The sequence below is a fragment of the Myxocyprinus asiaticus genome, chromosome 34, assembly GCF_019703515.2.
Source record: "Myxocyprinus asiaticus isolate MX2 ecotype Aquarium Trade chromosome 34, UBuf_Myxa_2, whole genome shotgun sequence".
NCBI lineage: Eukaryota > Metazoa > Chordata > Actinopteri > Cypriniformes > Catostomidae > Myxocyprinus > Myxocyprinus asiaticus.
This window is the reverse complement of record NC_059377.1, coordinates 28775389-28798139: the sequence shown is the minus strand read 5'-3', so window position 1 is coordinate 28798139 and position 22751 is coordinate 28775389. Positions and strand designations below refer to the sequence as shown.

General features: G+C 36.7%; 1 protein-coding gene across 2 annotated transcripts in view; it reads right to left on the bottom strand.

Moving 5' to 3' along the window:
• The window catches only part of LOC127425422 (adenylyl cyclase-associated protein 2-like), a 52383-nt gene that overhangs the window by 28752 nt on the left and 880 nt on the right, over positions 1-22751 (bottom strand). The window contains exons 1-4 of one of the 2 annotated variants that reach the window (XM_051671436.1): positions 16125-16162; positions 13494-13594; positions 11093-11352; positions 9514-9591 (exon numbers count right to left, since the gene is read on the bottom strand). In XM_051671436.1, coding sequence (XP_051527396.1) covers positions 9514-9585 — 72 coding nt within the window. In that variant the 5' untranslated portion in view covers positions 9586-9591; positions 11093-11352; positions 13494-13594; positions 16125-16162. Of the gene's footprint in view, positions 1-9513; positions 9592-11092; positions 11353-13493; positions 13595-16124; positions 16256-22751 lie in introns of those variants that run through there. The other variant, XM_051671435.1, reaches the window with a different exon arrangement.

Below are 22751 nucleotides of genomic sequence, written 5' to 3'. Positions count from 1 at the left end.
CACAGGCTAAACCTGTGTTTGAGTGCAGTTCAAGGGCACAAAATCATTATTCCTTGTGATGTGCTCATACTATCACCTTAATACAGGGCTCTACTCTAGCTCAAATTACCTGAGGCCACTAGACAGGTGGTGTTCTCCATCTGGACCAGTTGAACCATTACAACAAAATCAAAACAAAAAGTGTTTTAATAAGCATGAATTTTAGCTATTTTTTATTATTCACTCCTTTTAGGTTTCAAAAGAGGCATTTTGACCAAAATTATAATGCGTGGTTCATTACACGTCGCAGCACTTCCGAGGTGAAATGTCCACTGTGTGGCGCTAAAACTGAGTTGAATGTTCTCCAAAACAGATGAGTTTTTTAAGGAATAGAGCACCCAGCACTCATCATTTACTCACCCTGATGCCATCCCAGATGTGTATGATTTTCTTTCTTCTCCAGAACACAAACAAAGATTTTTAGAAAAATATCTCAGCTCTGTACGTCCGTACAATGCAAGTGAATGGTGACCAGAACCTTTAAGCTCCAAAAATCATATAAAGGCAGCATAAAAGTAATCTGTATGACTCTGCAGAGCCTACAGAGCTACAAATCTTTGTTTGTGTTCATTTTTGGGTGAACTATCCCTTTAAGGTTAATGCTCTATAGAGTTTTAAATCAACAAAACCTACTTCTCTACCATAAACCTTAAACCTAACCAATAGAGTCATAAAAATCAAATGTGAGATGACAAACAGAAGAGGTTAAGTTTAATGATCTATCGAGTTTTATACCAACAAAACCAATCTCCCTACTCTAAAGTTATACCTAAACCTAACCGAGTGTCTTAAAAGCAAATGTGACATGAAAATGCAATTGCTGAAGCAAGCATGTCATTTTGCGTGCTTCCATTTACTTGTGATTTGCTTGAAAGTGAATAAAAGTAATTGTTTTAGTGCCATCAGTGTTCATTTCACCAGGAAACTGCCGCGATACGTACAACGTGCCACGTAAAAATAAATTAGCAAAAATGTAGGTATAGTAATGCGAGACCAGGTTACATGAAACTTTATTTTGGGCCGAATGTAGCCTGCGGGCAGGCTGGTAGTTTGAGACCCATGTCTTAATGCCATGACCTAACTTGCCAGGAAAGGAAGAGAGTATTTAGACAGGATATGTTGCCACATTGTGTATTTATTCACCTATATTTACTAATTTTGTCACTAAAAATGTGACTCATCATGAATTTGGTCATAGTGGTGTCAACAAGGTTAAACTGTAGAAGACTGTAGTGGTTGCCATGGTATGAGTTTTTGCATGTGTATGTGTATCTGTGAGTGTGTGACAAAGTGATAAAAAAAAAAGAGTTAGAGAGAGAGAGAGAAAAAACATATTTACATAAATTCCACCCATAATAACATGTGCATGATTTTCATTTCTGCAAACAAAGGCACCTCTTTCATCCACTGCTCAGACATTACGGCTCTTGTTAAGACACTGTCCAGAGTGGAACGGACTCTGTACCTTTCCGGCATCTTTGTGAACTTCCCTTCCCATAATGCTCAGCTGAAGAGCAGGACAGAAATAGCCTGCCTATCTCTGAGCTATGAATGGACCCAGACAAGAGTTAAGAGCTCTCTCTTCAGATTACGAATTACCCCGGGAAAAGTGAGATTGCCTCACTTTAAAAGAATAGTTAATCAGGGGGCCTGGGTAGCTCAGTGAGAAAAGACGCTGACTACCATACCTGGAGTCGTGAGTACGAATCCAGGGCGTGCTGAGTGACTCCAGCCAGGTCTCCTAAGCAACCGAATTGGCCCGGTTGCTAGGGAGGGTAGAGAGGGAAGTGGGCATGCCAAATTGGGGAAAAAAGGGGAGAAAATCAAAAAAATTAAAATAAAAAAATCTAAAAGAATAGTTCATCAAAAAATTAAAATTGTCATTATTTACTTTATATAAGTGGTCCATACCTGTATGACTTTCTTTTCTTTTGTGAACACAACTTAAATTTAGTCTGTTCCTCCCACAAAGCTATTGCATAACTTCAGAAATTAGAATATAGCATATGAGTCCTATAGACCACTTTTATAATATTTGAATGGTGTTTTTTTGTTGTTTAGGAACTTGACAGCTCCAGTCCTTTTTCACTTTCATTATACTGAAAAGAGTATACAGGATATTCTACAAAAATTCCCCTTTTGTGTTCTATGAAAGAAAGAAAGTAATACGGTTTGGAACGACTTTTCATTTTTCAAATTACAATTCTGTCATCATTTACTCACATAATTTTTTTTCTTCTTCGGAACACAAACATATTCTGAAGGATGAATAATGTGTTTTTGTCCATACAATGTAAGTCAATGGGGTCCAAAATTTTTAAGCTCCATAAAGGCAGCATAAAAAAAATCCACATGATGCAAGTGGTTTTATCCATGTCTTCTGAAGCGATATGATAGTTTTGGGTAAACAAACACAGCAAAAATTCAGTCCTTAATAACCAAAACATTTTACTGCATTTTTGCTTTGCTTAAGAACTGCACTTTTCTTTGTTTCTCACCCAAAGCTATCATATTTTCATCAGCTTTAGAAGACAAGGATTAAACTACTTGAGTCATATGGATTACCTTTATGCTGCCTTTATGCCCTTTTTGGAGCTTGAATGTTTTGGACCCCATTGACTTACACTGTATGTATAAAAACATCATTCTTCCATCAAAAAATCTTCGCTCTAGTTCTACAGAAGAGCAAAAGTCATACGAGTTTGAGATGGTATGAGGTTGAGTAAATGATGAGAGAATTTTCATTTTTGGGTGAACTCTTCCTTTACGCACACAGTTGGCCTGTATTAGCTGTTTCGTATTCTAAACAAACCTGAAATCACTGCGACAATGCACCTGCCACAAACGTTATTTGTCATACGCATAAGATCACTTAAATAGATGGTCTCTGTGCCGACTGTTACAAGAAAAGTATCCCTTAAACAGAAATGACAGAATCCCAGACTTAAAGTCATGGTGAGGCACATTTTGATAGTGCACTGCTCCATTATAAGGGAAATTAGAGAGAAACAGCTGCAGTCTGCAGGCCACACAAACACTCCACATCCAGCGACAGGCCCGTCACGTGAACCGGGCCACAGGCACACACCGACTCAAATATAGAACATGCCCATAAAAAGCCACAGAATGCAAGCTCAGTCCCACACACACATTTACAGAGAGAGAGAAAAGCCAGAGGTTTAGGGCAGCTGTCCAGCATCTCTCCTGGGAGCTACACACACACTTCACACTACTGATGGAGGGGAACAATGGCTAAACATAGTGTGTGTGAGTGAGAGAATGTTTGTGGGCTATATTTATATATATACATGAACAGAAGAAAAAAAAACATATTTCAGAATTATGGCTGAGCTGAACTGGTGTGTGTGTGTGTGTGTGTGTGTGTGTGTGTGTGTGTGTGTGTGTGTGTGTGTGTGTGTGTGTGTGTGTGTGTGTGTGTGTGTGTGCGTGTGTGTGTGTGTGTGTTTAATGGAATACTACAGAGTAGAGTTGGGGTACTCGAGTTCGGACTCGAGTCCGAGTCACGAGTCCAATCTTAATGGACTTCGACTTGTCACAGTCTCGGATGCATTTTTACTCAGACTTGACTCAGACTCGAGCCTTTCGGACTTGGGATTTTTTTCAGAGTCCGGCCGAGTCCATGGCATTTGTGATGCAATGAAAAACAAACAAACAAACAAACTAAAAAATTAACATAACACAGGGTGACCATACGTCCTCTTTTCCCCAGACATGTCCTCTTTTTCAGACCTGAAAAAAGCATCTGGCCAGGATTTCAAAATTGCCTCTAAATGTCCGGGATATGGCTTCCTCATATTGATGTTCTCTCTACAGTTAGTACTATCATATATTCTGTGTATTTGATACTGCGCATCACTTTTCACACATATATGTCCTTACGTGTGATTATTCTGGCTGAGAGAAGCAGCGCGCACTCTTTCAACGTACTTTTTTAACTCTCTCTCTCTCGCTCGAGCGCTCATGCTGTATGTGTGTGCGGGAAAGAGATCGCCATTCGCCAGACGTGCTCTGCCGCTCTCATCCAGAAATATCAATAACGTAAGTACACTTTAAAAAGTACGTTCCCCAACTCTGCAAATGATTAAATAGAACACGTTTTATCAGACTCACGCTTACTACGCAAAGTCATTTCTAACTGAAAATGTTGACTATATCGAGACAAAATCAAATTTACTACGTATCAGGGACATTTAAACTAAAATGACGGATGAAATAGACCATGATGGAAATTGTACAACTCAGTCCGTTACATATTTATAGCGCAACCTCTGTGTGTTACCTGTAAAGCTGGCACTTGTGTTTCAATGTCAAAAAAGTCAGAAAATACAATGAAGAACACAGGTGAGGGGAGAAGTCTCTATTCACCTATTATCCATACTAAATATGTGAAAAGATACATCAGCCCAAGGTGAGTTTGTCAAAAAGTTGATCTTGACTTTAGGGAAGTAGGCTACACCTGGACACAGCAGGAGGACTGAAAAGTGTGAAGTGTAGTACTGTAGTATATAAATATATTTTTAATAGTATCTGATCTTTTCTGTTTTTATTTTATGCTGTTGTATTTAATTTTATGGGCATTATTAAATGTTTTAATATTACCATTTGTTAAATTTATTAAACACATTAAATGTATTTAATTAATTACATTAAATGTATTTTACCCATAAGTTTAAACTGAATGGACAAATTACAAATGAAGTAGAAATAAAAGCTAAATTAAAATGTGAAATAATAATAACTCTGATTGTAATGACTAATGCAGCTTTCACTTTCTTTAGTCTATGTCTGAGTGGAGGGGAAAAGCAACAAATAATTGAAATGTCAACAGAACGCAATAAGAAGTGTGTTGAAGGACAGTTCATACACCTAAAGCATACGCTTTCAATCTGAAACCACTTTGAAATTTGTTCAGCAGGATACTAATCATTTGTTTTTTTGCATTTATATTGACAAATTGCTTTTCTTAGTTGTGAAAATATTGATGTTGAGTTTACAGTTAAAATTTGTATTCAGATTCATGAACAGATTCATTCGGACTCGGACTCGTCTCGGACTAGGCCTGTTTTTACCCCTTTTGGACTCGACTGTTTAAAGATTCGGACTTGACTCAGACTCGACTAAGGTGGACTTGAACCCAACACTACAACAGAGATAGTCGCTGGTATTTTCTTGGCATATCTAATTCAGGTTGAGTGTTTTTCTATTCATATTTGGAGAAATACCCTCCTCCCCTAACAATGGTATCTGACTTTTGCAGTGGTGGTTGTCCTTAACCCTATCAAGCCTGAAATATAAAATAATAGTTGTAAAATGCACATTTTTTTTTTAAAATGGAGCTGTTTTTTGAACCTATAGACAAAATAATAATAATAATAATAATTGATAAATATTTTTGAATATGTGTGTATTATATTTGATACATCAGGTTTTAAAGGCCATTATCCACCTGAGACCCAGCAATTAATTTTCCTATAGAACTGTTTTATTTAAGTTTCTCTTACAAAATGTCACACTAAGCGACAAAAGATTGCCGATGCTGGCCTATGACAAGATACATTTTTATGATTCCAAAAATTTGGCTCAGACAGCAAAATTGTGGCCAAAATCGTACAGCGATTTATGTACCTTTATGAGGTACAGCACTGTGCAAAAGTCTTAGGCACATAAAGCCTAGTGTATACTACATAACTCAAACTCGTCTCCTTTGATGTTTTGAGTTGGCGATTGGTCTGCGACAAGAAGTCTCGGATCTCACGACGAAAGGTTTTGTAGTGTGCGCACTCCTGTGACAGGCCGAGACGAGTCCCAGATGCTACGACAGTTTCCAAAATTGTCTTCAGGTGTGCGCACTGTCCCGACGAGCGAAAGACGGACAATGAGCAACAGCCAATGAAATATAGAGAGAGCGCAAGAGGAAAGCAAGGTATTAGGAAGCAGAAGACAAAAAATTAGTAGAATATAATAAAATGAAACTTCACCCACATCTCCCTACCATCTGTCTTTATTATTTTCAACTGTTTTCTTAAGTGTTTCCTTTTACAAATAGAAAATGGGTGCAAGCCATTCTTTCATGTTTGTTGAAAGAGGAGAGCAAGATTTGGGTAGCAGGAGACAAAAAATAATTAGAAAATAAAATAAAGTAGCAACCGGGCCTGGGTAGCTCAGTGAGTAAAGACGCTGACTACCAGCCCTGGAGTCACAAGCTCCAATCCAGGGCGTGCTGAATGACTCCAGCCAGGTCTCCTAAGCAACCAAATTGGCCCGGTTGCTAGGGAGGGTACAGTCACATGGGGTAACCTCCTCGTGGTCGCTATAATGTGGTTCACTCTTGGTGGGGCTCGTGTGAGAATAGCGTGAAGCCTCCACACGCGCTATGTCTCCACGGTAACGCGCTCAACAAGCCACGTGATAAGATGCACGGATTGACAGTCTCAGACGCGGAGGCAACTGAGATTTGTCCTCCGCCACCCGGATTGAGGCGAGTCACTACGCCACCATGAGGACTTAGAGCACATTGGGAATTGGGCATTCCAAATTGGGGAGAAAAAGGGGAAAAAAAATAAATAAATTAGAAAATCATTAACATCTCCCTCCCTAGTTTTTGTTCTTTTTCTTCTTCACAAATTAGCGCAAATACGCATCAAAATAGGAGAGAGACGTTCATTTGTGTTTGTTGAAAGAGGAGAGCAAGGTATTGGGTTGCAGGAGACAAAAAATAATAATAAAAAAATAAAAACCTCACCCACATCTCCCTACTCGCTTTTTTTATTATTATCAGCTGTTTTTATTATTATTTTCCTTTGAAAATGGAGCCAATAAAGTGCGAAAACGGACGAGAGCCACTCTTTCATGATTTTTGAAATGTTATCAAGAATAAACTGCGAGAGTTTGTGAATTAATTTAGTTATCTAAATTTTAAGATGCCTTTTTGGCGAGCCGTTAGAAATGGGACAACGCTAAAGGCAGCTGAAACAGCTGGTTCCGTGCGGATTTATAGCATACGATCGGAAAATGTAAAAAAGCGAATGCATGAAAATGTACAATAGGGACAGATATGAGAAGCATGCACATTTGAAGTTCAAATACAAGTACTGCACTACAGTGACTCAGAATTCTGCTCTAAATGTCATGTTTGGGAATATTAAGAGAAACTGTGCTCCGGTTTGTAGCGCTTTCCTTCTCGCCTTTTACTTTTTTGCGCTTTATTATCATTCAGTAAAACACAGACGTAATGATTGATATCTGTCCTCATAAAATCAGAGACTCTTTCCTTGAAATCCAAACACAAGTGGTCAAAAGAGACGACCAGGTGTAGCGGTGATGTCGCGTTTGTACATTTGTGATCGGATCACCCAAAACTCATCAGGTGTAAACATGATCCTAGTCTGGGACGAACGGTCGTGTAGTTGATACACTACAGTCCTGAAGTGTTCGCACCAGCACAATGAAAAACCAGACTGTGAGTCGCAGGGCGCCGACTGCGAGTCGTGTAGTGTACGCGTGGCTTAAGATGTTTCACAAAAACATTTGTATTAAGATGGTTATTTATATCTTCAGCTTTAGTGTAAATAAGAAATATACATTTTAGACTCACAAAAGTTCCTTTTGCAAACAGAATAGAATAGAATAGAAGAACAGGGAGCCCTGCAACAGATGGCATGGCCTCCACAGAGCCCCGACTGAACATCGTGTCAGTCTGAGATTATATAAAGAGACAGAAGCAATTGAGACAGCCTAAATAGATAGAAGAACTGTGGCGAATTCTCCAAGATTCTTTGAACAAACAGAAACCAAGAAAAACTGTGTCCAGGTGTACCTAGGTGAACTGCTGCTGTTTTAAAGGCAAAGGTGTCCACACTAAGAATTGATTTAGCTTTTTTTATGTTTACAGGGCTTTGTATGGTGTTAACTGATAAATGAAAACTATATATGGCATTATTTTGAAGACATCCTAACTATGCAACATTTTTGCACAGTACTGTATGTCTGTAGCACAAACAGTGCAGGACGAGTTATGCACTGAAGTTTAAGATAGGGGGTTTACATCAAATCCTGATGCCAAGTATGAGCAATAATAATAGTGATGCTAACTAGCTAACTTTCAGTAAGAAAACAAAATTGGGGGTGAGAGAGTGTACGTATCTGTGTGTGTTCTTTGAGGATGGCTGGATTTTGTAAATGTAAGACTTTGTAAATGTCTGGCTCCTCTCATGGGTTTTTCTGTCAAAGGCCATTAGCCTGTCACACAAAGATCAGAGATTTTACCCTCTACTGTTTAAATCTCACTTGAGTGCAGTAAATATTGGTTACGTGTTCACATTAAACAAGGTCCAAGATCAAAATAAAAATAAAAACAGTAAAAATACTTTAAAGGGATAGTTCACTCTCCAAAACATCATGTACTCACCCTCATGCTATTTTCTTTCTTCTATGGAATGCAAAAGGAAATGTTTAACAGAAGGTTCACGCTGTTCTTTGTAATACACCAGGGGCTGTCAAGCTCCAAGAATGACAAAATAGTAACATAAATGTACCATAATTTTTAGCAAATAACAAGTTACATTTTGGTTTCTGTCATACAAAGCTATGTTAGGGCTTAAAGAATATTTGGAATATAGCACATGAGTCATATGGACTACTTTTATGTTTTTTTTTTTTTTTTTTGTCCTTTTCTTGGCTTGGCAGCCCTTGGTCACCATTCACTTTCATTGTATGGAAAATAGCAACTTGGAGATTCTCCTAAACTTCTTCTTTTGAGTTCTACAGAAAAAAAGAAAGCCAAATTACATTTGGAACAACATGGGGTGAGTAAATGATGACATAATTTTCATTTCTGGGTGAACTAGCCCTTTAAAGATTTTTTAAGGGTGCTTGAGTCTATCCTACTCTCGTCCAATAGCCTGGCCTGTGAGCTTCTTCCTGTTTGGCCAACGGACAACAACGAACTAAAGTCTGATGGAATGACATCACACTGGCTCCCTGCACTTCCCCCTGGCCACTGTGTGAATGCACTGGGAATGTGTCACATTGGCATTTTTTTAACAGGAGAGGTAATCCCTATGTGAACAGAGACCAATGCTGCATGGCTGACTGTATCGCTCAGAATAGTATGGAGAAGAAAAGCAGGTTGAAAAGCACTGAACTTATATCACTCCTTTTTTAACACTTCATTTTCAGGTGGACATAGAGTGCCTCTGTTGAGAAACTACACAGGCAGAGTCATATGGGTCTTTTGTTGAAGAGATTCTCCCAGCAGGCACTCTTAACAAACTAAACATAGTTTTAACTGTGCTTAATATATGACAAACTCTGTAGTGTAAGGTATGTTAACACTCCTTAATGCACAGATTACTTCTTGTCATGAAACCACAAAACATCACATACCCTAGCAAGTTCACATCCAGTTTAATCGTAAATGAAACAACACATAGGAACACTTTGGTTTGATTGTACCTTTGATGGCTCCTGGTGTGTGGTTGCCATTTTCAGGAAAATACGCTGGACCTGCAGGGCATTGTTCACCATTTCTGCCTGTCAGATAAAAAACAAGCAAAAAGTACATTGTAAAAAGTTTAATTTCCTATTCAGTGAAAATAGTGCCATCAAAAACCTCACTTTAAATATGAGTATTTGTTCATAAGATGGTAGTTCACATTAATCCAGGGGATAAATTCCTTTTGACCAAAGAATTTATAATTTTATAGATAGAGCACTCACAAAGAGCAATTTCTAGCTGCATTAAAAAAACTAATATTTTCTTTATCAGTATTTTTGTCTTCTTTTCCTGTAAAATATCTAAACATCCTTACATTTACTTGAAAAGCAAAATGACACAAGAGAAAATTAAAGAAATAGTTCACCCAAGAATGAAAATTCTCTCATCATTTACTCACCCTCATGCCATCCCAGATGTGTATGACTTTCTTTCTTCTGCTGAACACAAACAAAGATTTTTAGAAGAATATCTCATCTCTTTTGGTCCATACAATGCAAGTGAATGGGTACTAAAACTTTGAAGCTCCAAATGCACATAAAGGCAGCATAAAAGTAATCCATAAAACTCCAGTCATTTAATCCATGTCTTCAGAAGCAATATGACATGTGTGGGTGAGAAACAGATAAATATTTAAGCCCTTTTTTACTATTAATCTCCACTTTCACTTTCACCTTCTTCTTGTTTTTGGCAATTCACATTCTACATTCATATCGCCACCTACTGGGCAGGGAAGAGAATTTATAGTAAAAAAATAAATAAAGTCACATTAATTACTTTTATGCTGCCTTTGTGCTTTTTGGAGCTTCAAAGTTTTGGTACCCATTCACTTGCATTGTATGGACCACATGAGCTGAGAAATTCTTCTAAAAATCTTTGTTTTTGTGTTCATCAGAAGAAAGAAAGTCATACACATCTGGGAAGGCATGAAAGTGAGTAAATGATGAGAGAATTTTCCTTTTTGGGTGAACTATCCCTTTAAGTGTGGTTTATTCTTAAAACAAGAAAATAAAAGAAAAATAAGCTTGCTTTATCTTTAAATTCAGATATTTTTCTCACCCCAATGGCTAATAGTTTTTTTTTTATTATTATTATTATTATTTTTTTTTTAGCATTAACACACAATATATTTTCTTTATCTGAAAACAAGACTTAAAATCTTATGTAATTTATCTTTAAGTAAATTTATCTTGTTTTAAGAATATTTAAATATTTTTTTCAGGAAAACAAGACAAAAATGCTGAGTAAATGAAATATGAAATATTTGAGAGTTGAGCTGAGCATTACTAGAAAAATGTATATTCTTTATCGAAATTTCCATGACATTTCCAGGTCTGAAAATGATATTTCCAGGTTTTCAATGACTGTGGGAACCCTGTTAATCACTATTTTCCCACATTCGTCATTAGTAAATGCTGATAGAACTGAACCTTTGCTGCAATAGTTGCATACACTCACATACACACATTGAGGCAAATCCCACATTTAGGAAAATACTTCCCCTTGCAGAACACGGGGAAAGCCAGAGGACTCTTTTACCTTAAAAGGAGCTGAGTATAAAAGATTAAGACACTCTTCCAGAACATCTCTTTCAGTGCTGATGAGAAACCTAGACTGGTGAATGTTGCCTTTCGAGGTAAAGGCACTTCACAGGAATTATCATCTGTTATACCCACACTTTCAGGTTCAAAAGATCAGATCTACATGAGTCCCAGTTAAATCAAGGGAATCGGACAGCAGTTCAGATCAGCGGTGTGAAGCAGAAGTGAAGTGGATATTTTATGTGGTTTTCTAGAGCTCTGCAAAGGAATTTGACAATGACAATCATATCACTAAATTAAACAAAATAACTGTGCTATGTAGTGTGTTACTATAGCTATCACACTTGCATACTTATAAACATACTCATGTCATGTTTATATGAGGATGTTGACCTTTTATTAACTTCTATTGTTGTGTGAAATGTGTGAAGAGACAACTAAAGCAAGCCATTCTGCAGGTTGACTCATAAAGAGTATAAACACTGTGGTGCTTTCAAAACATTGGTCTGTTTATTTGAGCAGTCCAACATGTAAACTTCTGGCTAAACCAATAGTGTGGAAGGGGTGGTGGAAGTGTTTGGGAAATTAGTTTGGAAACAGAATATAAAAAATAAAAAATAAATATATTTTTTTAATTCTAAATTAAAAATAAATACATTTTAAAAAATACAATTATTAGTATTTTATTTTATTTAATATTATAAATTAATAAATTAAATTTTTAAATTACATTTAAATGTAATACAATTAATTTTATTTAATTCAATGTATCTATTTATATTCATTTATTTATTAAATGTATTATAATATATGTATTTATTTATTTACAATGAAGCTTGGTTCTGCATGTGACACAGAAATTACACAATCAACCTTTAAATTACGGTTTTTAAATTAATTTTAATATTTAAATTAATTATAATTTTATCCATCTTCCTACCCCTACCTTTTACAAACACCTTTTGGCATTTTTCCATGATTTATTTAGTCCCTGTTTTTCTATTTCCTTGTGGGGCCCAAACAATAAACAAACAAGGAAGACAAACAAGTCCACATGCACACAGGCCTATAGGAAATGATAAGTTCTCATATACAGTCTGTTTCCACAGAGTCAAAGATCCCGCACACACTCATGACCATAAAGCCATTTTTCATCTCTTATTAGACCAAAAGGGAAATGTTTCCTCTCTGAGTAACAGAGCTAGAGGAGAACTTCAGTGTTAACAAAGAGGACACATACATCGCTCTCTCCCACTTTCTTTTTGCTCTCTTTTTCACCTCTTCCTCCCTCTTCTCATAATATTACATTCCATACTAGAATGACCCACTGTGCATCTGTGTACACTAAGTACATTGTCCAACGCCTCATTTCTCAAGCAGCTCTTTAGTTACCAATCGGTAGCGACTGGCCATGAAATGCAAGCCATATAATTCATTTTGCACTGTCAGTCAAAAAGAGACCCTAACATTTTAGTCCTTGTTTACAGGCTGTCATCCCAGCGTCAACACAAAAAGTACCTTGTGTTAGGACAGACAGGACAGAAGCACTCACAGACAAATGATGAATTGTGAGGACTGCTGTGGAGTGCCTGCTGCACCCCACACTAAATTCTGATGGAGTTTGTGGCCAAGAGCTTTCAGTTCAGTTCACTCTGGGACTGTATGAATTTCAAAGCTTGTGTGGCAATACTGCACCAACAGAGGACAATTTTATTTCTCAGTGGTTCCCCACCTCCAGCTCAAAGATGTATTTTATTTTCAGGCTTTTTGTCCTTTATTTTATAGGCCAGTTAAGAGAGAGAGATGAAAGTTGATGGAGAGAGAGGGGAATGTGCCTGCATCATGACTCCACTGATAGATTTTAATATATTTTCCCATTTATTATAATGCAAAATGATTTAAATGGATTGTTCACCCAAATATTGCAATTCTGTCATCATTTGCTCACCCTCATGTAGTTCCAAACCTGTAGGACTTTCACAAAAGAGATTAGGCAGAATATTAGCCAGTCACCTTTCACATTCATTGCATAATTTTTCCATACATTAAAAGTGAATGGTGACCGAGGCTAAATGGTGACAGAATTTTAATTTTTTGGTTGAACTATCACTTTAAAAAGGCGGCGGAGTCACAGTCATTGTAACAGAATAGCACAAAGTCAATTGTTATGTGAACCTGGAAAGCAACAGTTGCGACTTCGCTAAACAGCTGTACTGTAGAGCTACTGCGAGTATGTGCAGTCATTTGGTATTATAAACTAAGGGCTCTTATTAAAATGACAGCACTCTTATTTGTTTTCTACTAACTACATTTACTCTGTCTCTTCTAATCCCTATCTGCATTTCTATCTCTCTATAAAATATACATTGGCATACAAATTCACAATTACACACACTTACATGCTTTGCCACATCTCCACCAATAGCTGCGCTGGTCTTCATGTATTCAGACACTGGCCCATTTAGCAAATGGTCGAATGCCTCCATGCACTGGGATTCACCTGAGAGAACCGCAAAGGAGAAATTTACTACTGTGACATTGCTGAATAGGGTAAGACCGTGGGTAGTTGTCACACTTTTTACTCCAGTGAATATTTCTCAGGGTAAGTTTATTTTTGAAAGTTGATTTCTGTATAGACATATAGGCTTTTCAGGCTCTTCAGCAAAATGTAAACAATAAAACTATTATAGAAAGCAAAACAACTCATGAAACAACAAAAATATCAAACCATTGTTTTGGCCAACAAATCGTGTAATTATAATACAGTACATTCTATCAGTTTAAACACAATGACAACTTGCCCCGTCCTGACATTTATGAAAAATACTTTTATCAAATCTTCAGTTAAAATCTATTTGCTGATAAAAAAACAGGATGATACTGGAAATTTAGTTAAGAGGATAGAATTTAATTTAAAAGGGTTTTAACCTCCTGAGACACAAGCGTGACTGCTGTGTGCATTTTCCATTTCCCATTTTGATTTGTAACTAGTAGCACCTAATGAACAAGCAAAAAAAAAAAAAAAAAAAAAAAAAAAATCTAGAGCTAATAGTTTTCTTAAAAATGTATGTCCACATATGCGGACAGCGGGACTAAGTTGTGAAATTTTAAATAATGCAAAGCTATATAGCTGTATCAAATTGTTTATTATGTTTCCAGGAGTGTTGGTTATTCATGTTTTTGAGACATTACAGACATTACCGCTGATTTTCTGTAAAGCTGCTTTGGAACAATGTGTATTGGGAAAACCACAAATAAAAAACTATACAAGTAAAAATTATTTGACTTGATTTTACTTACGTTACAATGTTTTTTCTACTTTAGCAACAGTGCTCAATGGTCTCTCTTTGCATTGTCAAACAAACAAGTGATAGCCAGTGCTGAAGCATTTTACAAATTGGAAATTAGTGTAATTAATTCTGAAGTAATGGCCAGCATTGTCCAATCATTGCTAACCATTTTTAAATAAAATGTAGCTTTATAAATTCTGAATCTATGTACTGATTACCACTGTCCCATGTCTGCCAAACATGTTGAGTGATGCAACCATAATCTGCAGCCTGAAACTGAACTTTTGATAGGAAATTAGGAGTGAATGCACTGGGCTTCATAGGAAAGCTACAGGATGCTCCCTTGACCCTTTTAGTTCATGACTTAACCTCCAGTGTGCTGTCTGTCTGAAGTGGTCTCAGAATAGTTCTAAACACACTGTATTTTCATCCTAATTCCATATAAAGCCTCTGAAAGCAAAAAAAAAAAAAAAAAACACTGCACAGTAAATATAGGATTTCTAATGAAAACCTTGTGCTTTTGTACACATTAGTGTACATTTTGTTTAGCAGCGTGGTGTTTCGCGATAAATCGCTGAAATTTAAAAAATGGCATAACGGATGAAACTAGAGACTCTAATCTTTTTGACTCAAACAGTGTAAAAACCTATTTAGGTTTCTTACCAGATGTAGTTTTGTTGGCATTTCTCAGAAAGATAAACTCCACTGTGATATGCAGCATGTTGTTTTGTCACATGACTTTGTCCATTGAAAGTTTAACCCTTTACTGAGAGCACATATTCACCTGAACTAAGATCAGTTGCTTTAAATGAAATTAAATTATGAGTTGCATATAGCAAAGCCAAAATACAACGTCCACACATGTGTACGTGGGGTTGCACAAGGTTAAAGGCTGTTTGAAACCAACATACAAAACCCCTGCTAGAAAAAACACATTTGTGTACTGGTCTTTTGACTCCAAATCTTATATTTATACTGAAATACAACCCTTATGACAAACAACGCCATATATGACAACTTCCTTGTGTGACAACTAGTCCCGGTCTCCACTATACAACACTGTGTTTGTGAAGGATGTTTTCAAAGGGCATTAATAGTCATCCACATCCATAGTGAATGTGTGATTATCTGTGAGTATTTTCCAGAGACTAATGTTGGTCTTCTCCTAAGAGAATTCAGTTCCCATGGAGAAAGAAATTGCAAAATGCCTCAGGTCTTCTCCCTGTGATAATCTGTTCAGTTACAAACAATTCTAAGTTCATTCATCAAAACACACCAGAACACCATTTTTACAGGAAGGCCTTGTAATAATAATAATACTTAAAAAAAAGATTAATATATAGAACAGATTGAAGCTGTTGTCATGTTTGTTTGCTCTTCATTACACATTGCAAAATCTATAAGCTAGTTTATAGATCCCATAAATCCATAGAGAAAAGCTTTTTGTCTCCCTCAGGGAGAGACTGCAAGTTCTGGTCTCTGAATGGAAGCTGATGGAGGAGATGCTAGTTTTCTAGAGTTTGATGTAGGATTAATTTATGGCACTACACACTCATTTCTATGGTATCAACGAAGAGAGACTGACTGTCATAAAACTCAAGTGTTTCAATGAATTAAGGGTCATTGTATGATTGTCTTACAAGGCACACATGATCTATTTTGACTGTTAGTCTTTTTTCCCAATAATACAGTCTCTTCCCTATTAAAAATCTCTGCTTTTTGTTAATGTGCATATTGTACCTCCATTCATTATGCTAGTGATGCCACCATTGACCAAGCCCACAGGACAGTTCTGCAGTTTCACGGCCACGGCCTCTAGACGAATCACAGCCTGCTCCAACCGCTCAACCAGTGCTTCCATAGCAACAATCCTGTCAAAACAGAGAGATCTGTGCTAAGTGGGCGTTATGGCCCATTAAAGCTGTTAGATTAGTTGGGACTTCGTGACCTAAGTATCAGCCAGTTAAATAAAACAGGTTCCACTTTAATACCTGGTCGTTTTCTGGAATGAACACAAACACAACAGTGTGTAACCCAGAGACACATGACAACAATAGTTTTAAGAAAGTTTTATTGAATTTCGAGTGAATTCTTGAAGGTGATTAAGAAATCCCTTAGTTCCAGGGAATGAACAAGCGGGAGATGGTGTACATCATTCCAATAATATAGTCTTTTATTTAACACAATACCTCGCTTTTCAGCAGAAAACACACACACACACACACACACACACACACACACACACACACTACATTTGCTTTCTGCAAATCTAGTAAGCTAGTACACTCAGTAGGAGTGTTTGAAAGCATGGAGAATTCACTGGCAATTCACCACATGACCACACCTTTAGTACTCATCTGCTAGGAGGAATGTAACAGCCAATTCAGTCATGACAGCATCAAGACGAGGCCAAAAACTTCACTGTCAACAGTCCAAAACGGCCAGTTTACAATCCTATTTCATTTTACAACATGTTCGTCCCCAAATGAAAATCTTTCAAAAGAAGAAGTAAAAAATATACTTAATATACTTTAAATGCAGAAAAATAAATATTGCTGAAATTTTGACAAGTTTCAATTAAGGCCTTCATCTGAGCATCTGATTATAAAGTACATATTCTTGTTAACTCTATTTTTATCAAATGCACATTCCTGGTAAATCTTTGAAATGTTTTAGTAAGACTGAAGCATGCTGTGAAAAAAATAATCTCTGAGAGGATGAATATTTTCAATTATATGATTCTCATATAAGTAATTAATTAAAGTCTAGATTTTGTAAAGTAATTAGTCTAGATTTGAAATTCTATAAGTCCTCCAAAATGGGAGGCAATGTCAATTATTTATTAAACCTAACTCTATTTTTCCCCCAGTCATAGTGCCACTATCTATACACATTTATAGATTTACATTTCTAAAATCAAATAGATTAAATCTGAAAGACATCAAATCTGCAGTTGGTAATGCAAAAATACGTACATTCATTAGCTAGAACTTTAGAAACAATGTACTGAATGGCATGTCATTAGTGGTCAAAAGATTTGGGTTTTTCAATGGCCGATGCCGATACCGATATCTAGAGAGCATGATGGCGGATATAAATGCTGATAAATATAATGCAATTTAATAACAGCAAATCAGATATAAAAAAATTCTAAAGTGAAGCATACACTTATTTTATGCAATATTTATTCAAATATGCATAAACTTCAAAAGAAAAAACCTTGAAAACAGAAAGTGTTCACTATCCATTGACAAATCCACTGGTAGATTTTGGAACTGAGACAAGGCAAAGTTAAACAAACAGTTATCAGCCGATACAATAATTGCAAAATGCCCAAATATCGGCCGATATATTGGTCTATCACTACTTATTATAATCTTTCTTATGACAGGAAAGAAATGGAATCTGATTACCCAATCTGGATAACCCAGTTGAACCATCTCTGTGATCATATGAACTGGTACTACTCCCTAAACTTTCCTTGTCTCTATTCAATCAGAGATGGCAATCTTGGATATCATCTCTATAAAATTTTGATATGATTTTGATTTAGATTCTACATCTCTAGGTCACCAATCAAATAAACACATTTGTGACATTAACCATGTTAACTCTTGTATGACAGCTCAGATTTGCTTGCTACCATTGAAACACACAAGATGCTCTTTGGAACACTTTCAAATCACGCTGGCATAACATGGATCATCAGGTTTTGCACAAACTTGTGGAGTCCAGGCCAGCTCGAGTGCATGCTGTCATTTTAGCAACAGGGGCACATACCAAATACTAAGTGATTCTGAAATTCATGTTCATTTTTCAAACTATTCACTAAAGTTGTAATTCTTTCTGATTTGTAATGAAAATAAAATGTATTAAAAAGTGAACGTAGACTTTTGAACCCCACTGTCTATCTGTTTGATCAAATCTAACGTTAAGTTCATGAATTCTGTCATGACTTATTTTTATCATCTGTTTATGACAAACAGAGTGCAAGGAAAGACTACTAAAACGTCTATAGAGCTCACATCATCCTGCAAGCAACACTAGTCTAGCTGGATTCTAATTTGAGCACCATCACACAACACAACATCATACAATAGCACTTAGCAGCTAACAGCACACCACAACCACATGGAGGCAAGCACTGATTCATTTACCTGCACATTGGGGAGAGCAGAGATAACAAAAGAGATGCATTTAACATGTAGCAACTAAAAGAGCAACCCACCCACCCTCTCTCCCTCTCTCTCTCTCTCTCTCTCTCTCTCTCTCTCTCTCTCTCTCTCTCTCTCTCTCTCTCTCTCTCTCCCCCTCCCTCCCTCTCTCTCTCTCTCTCTCTCTCTCTCTCTCTCTCTCTCTGACACATATCAGCAGTAATTAATAGTGACCCAGTGTGGAAACGCTCACGTCATCTTGTTATCTCTCTAGAGAATTCTCTAGGCCCTGCCAAATGCCTGACCTGGGCCTCAGTTGGCTTTTTCAGAGGCAGAATAAGCCATGAGCTTGTGACAAATTCACCCAACAGCAGAATAGAGTTGTCCATCCTGTTTGGACTTGGAGTGCAAAATACAGCTCTATTCATACACAGTTCAGTTATGACAGACATTGACAACCGAATTCTATAACTGAAGCGACTCCCATAAGGGGATAGTTCACACAAAAATAACAATTCTGTCATCATTTACTCACCCTCATTTTGTTACAAACCCAAATGTCTTTCTTTCTTCCATGGAACACAAAAAGAGATGTTAGTCAGAATGATAGAGACAGACAGCCTCAGTCACCATTCACTTTCATTGCATAATTTTTCCACACAATGAAAGTGAATAGTGACTAAAACTTGTATTCTGCCTAACTTCTCTTTATTTCAACGGAAGATAAAAAGTCACGAGGGTTTGTCGTTATTTGTGCAGTTCTATTTGGTGACGCTAGTGACGCAAAAGATACACACTACACGCATAGCTTTAAAGACCCCATGAAATCAAAATTGGACTAAACTAAAGCCCGTTCTAGGTACTTTTACTCAGAACTACTACTTTTCGTCATTTTCGCACATGAGTAACTATTGTTCCTCTTAGCTGTTTAGAGGTACTTTAGAGAGGCTTTTTAGCTCCTACTCCAGGGTATGTACTTTTTGGGAGAAGAGGGACTGTGGAAGGTTCTGCAGCCTGTGATTGGTCAAACACGTATGACGCACAAAGCAAAGAGAAATGCAAAGAGTAGGTAGCCTGCATTAGTAAACAAACTTGTAGCTGCTAGCCTGCTACGCAGAGGATTGCGCTAATTTTCCAATTCCCTTAACAGAAATAACATAAAACCAGCAAAGTATTCAAAGAGTATCGCCTGTATCACACGTCAGAGAAGAAAAATGGTTGACACTAGATGACGTCACTACAGCGGTTCCTTTTGTGTGTGTGAATGCAAGAGAGGGAAAAGTCTCTTTGAGTGTGCTGTTCCTCTTAATAGTTCTCATCTATAAAGTTAAAGGGGGAAGTAGCGGGACTGTTGGTCGGAAAGGTGCTTCCATGTCCATTTCAAATTCAGTCTTTCTCTTTTGGAAAAACGGTCCAAAAACATTGATGACTCACGTTGCACTACACACTTTTTTGTCCAATCTAATCCTCTCTAAAATGAAAATGTTCCTTCCCTTGCAACCAACCAGCAAGCAGCAAACATGGTTTATGGCTGTGATGTAACTAAAGCCTATTCCCTATTTTTTTTTTTTTTTAAAAAAGGACAAGCTATTTCAATAGGAAATATGTCAATACTAGGGATGCACCGATATTAAATCTTTTGGCCGGTAAGATACTGATTTTAACAAAAAACTATAGGCCGATTACGATACTGATACCGATATTTTGCATCTTACCTTATTTTGTCATCAGATCACTGTTTTATTTAGGAATGCTTAAAAAATTGACAAAGAGCTACAAAAGCCTTTTCACTGTTCTTACAATAATAAATTTTCATTGAACATTGGATCTGTTGAACACATGACAAGCCAAAAATGTAAAGAGAGCCACAGTGAAAGATACATACAAGATAAAAAGGATAAAAAGATACAGAAAAATACTAAATATGATAACATGATGATTAATATGAAAAAAAAATTATTTTGTACTTCTAAAACAGTTTTGAACTTCTTGTTTTTGCAGTTTAAAATGCAGCCTTTTAAGGTTTAGTAATCGCACAAAGCCATATTGCAATTTCAATCTTAATTCAATCAATCATTCAGCATTAATGGATATCACACCGAAATCTCAGAAGTCAAAGTCTGATGGTTTCAAAGTGTTTAGATGGTTTTCCTCATCATGTAGCCTATAGGTAAGTGCCGCTTTCACAACTGTCACATCCAGTTATGGCGTTTTTTTTCTGCATTAACGTTAGAATGAAACAGAATAAAAGTTAAATATTACATGTTGTTAGGAGTGCCAACCCTTCTACATATTGTGGCTATTAAAATTTCTGGATTGTGAATTCACAAAGTTTTGAAAAAGCGTGTTACTAATTAATTATAAATAAACAATCGTTTTTTTCATATCTCCGTTTTTATGCTTATTATCAATGTGCCGATAGTTTTCATTTGGTCAATAATTGAAAACTGTACCTGTCAAGCCATTTCATGGGGTAAAAATTGGTAAGGTAAAAATAATTTTTAAAAAGTGACCCATTTACATTAGATTTGTCAAACTTAAAAGTAGCCTGGTGCCTAAACCCAGTGGCTTATGTGTTTGTGTTTAGTAGTCTGCCATATAACAAGTAGCACAACATGATAAGTACTGAACAAATAATCCAGGAGTGATGCAGAACTCCCTACAGTTACTAGGCACTATTATCTATTTCTGAATATCTATTCTCAGCATCTAAATGGAGAGCAATGCTTCACCCAGATACATGGCAGAGGGGGTGACAGGGGGCATAAGCCCATGTGGTCATAAATAACATTTCAACAGAAATCACTCTAGAACCTGATTGTATCCTGATGGTTCCAAACCTGTATGACTTTCTTTCTTTTATGGAACACCAGAGTGTTCCAAATGTGAGACACCAAATGTTGAAGAATGTTGACGCTGCTCTTTTTTTCATACAATGAAAATGAATGATAACTGAGGCTGTCAGTCCCCGACATTCTGCCTAATGTCTCCTGTGTTCTATAGAAGAAAGAAAGTCATTGGGCTTTGGAACAACAATGATGACAGAGATTTATTTTGGGGTGAACTATAACTTTAAAGTAATTATTATCTCCCCAGAAAATGGGAGACAAAACTATCACATTAACTGATATAAAGAAAAAAATATATATACAGTACTGTACAAAAGTCTTAGGCACATAAGATATTTCACAAAAACATTTGTCTTAAGATGGTTATTTATATCTTCAGCTTTATTGAGTCAAAATGAAATATACATTTTAGACTCCCAAACATTCCTTTTGCAAATAGAATTGAATAGAAGAACAGGGAGCCCTGCAACAGATTGCATGACCCCCACAGAGCCCCCCACTGAACATCGAGTCTGGGATTACATGAAGAGACAGAAGCAACTGAGACAGCCTAAATATATAGAAGAACTGTGGCAAATTCTCTAGGAAGCTTGGAATATCCTATCTGCCAACAACCAAAAAAAACTGTGTCCTGGTGAAATTGTGCTGTTTTGAAGGCAAAAGTGGTCACACGAAATATTGATTTTGCTTTTTTTTTGTTTACTGGTCTTTGTATGATGTAAATGTATAAATGAAAACTATTCATTGCATTATTTTTTAAGAAATCCTCACTAGGCAAAAATTTTCACAAGTGCCTAAAACTTTTGCACAGTACTGTATATATATATATATATATATATATATATATATATATATATATATATATATATATATACACACACACACACACACTGTTCAGCCACAACATTAAAATCACCTGCCTAATATTGTGTAGGTCCCCCTCGTGCTGCCAAAACAACACCAACCCGCATATCAGAATAGCATTCTGAGATGCTATTTTTCTCACCACAATTGTACAGAGTGGTTATCTGAGTTACCGTAGACTTTGTCAGTTCGAACCAGTCTGGCCATTCTCTGTTGACCTCTCTCATCATCAAGGCGTTTCCATCCGCAGAACTGCCACTCACTGGATATTTTTTGTTTTTAGCACCAATCGGAGTAAATTCAAGAGTTAAGACTGTTAGTAAAGACTGTTGTGCGTGAAAATCCCAGGAGATCAGCAGTTACAGAAATACTGAAAGCAGCCCGTCTGGCACCAACAATCATCCATGCGATTATCTAATCAGCCAATCTGTGGCAGCAGTGCAGTGCATAAAATCATGCAGATACGGGTCAGGAGATTCAGTTAATGTTCACATCAACCA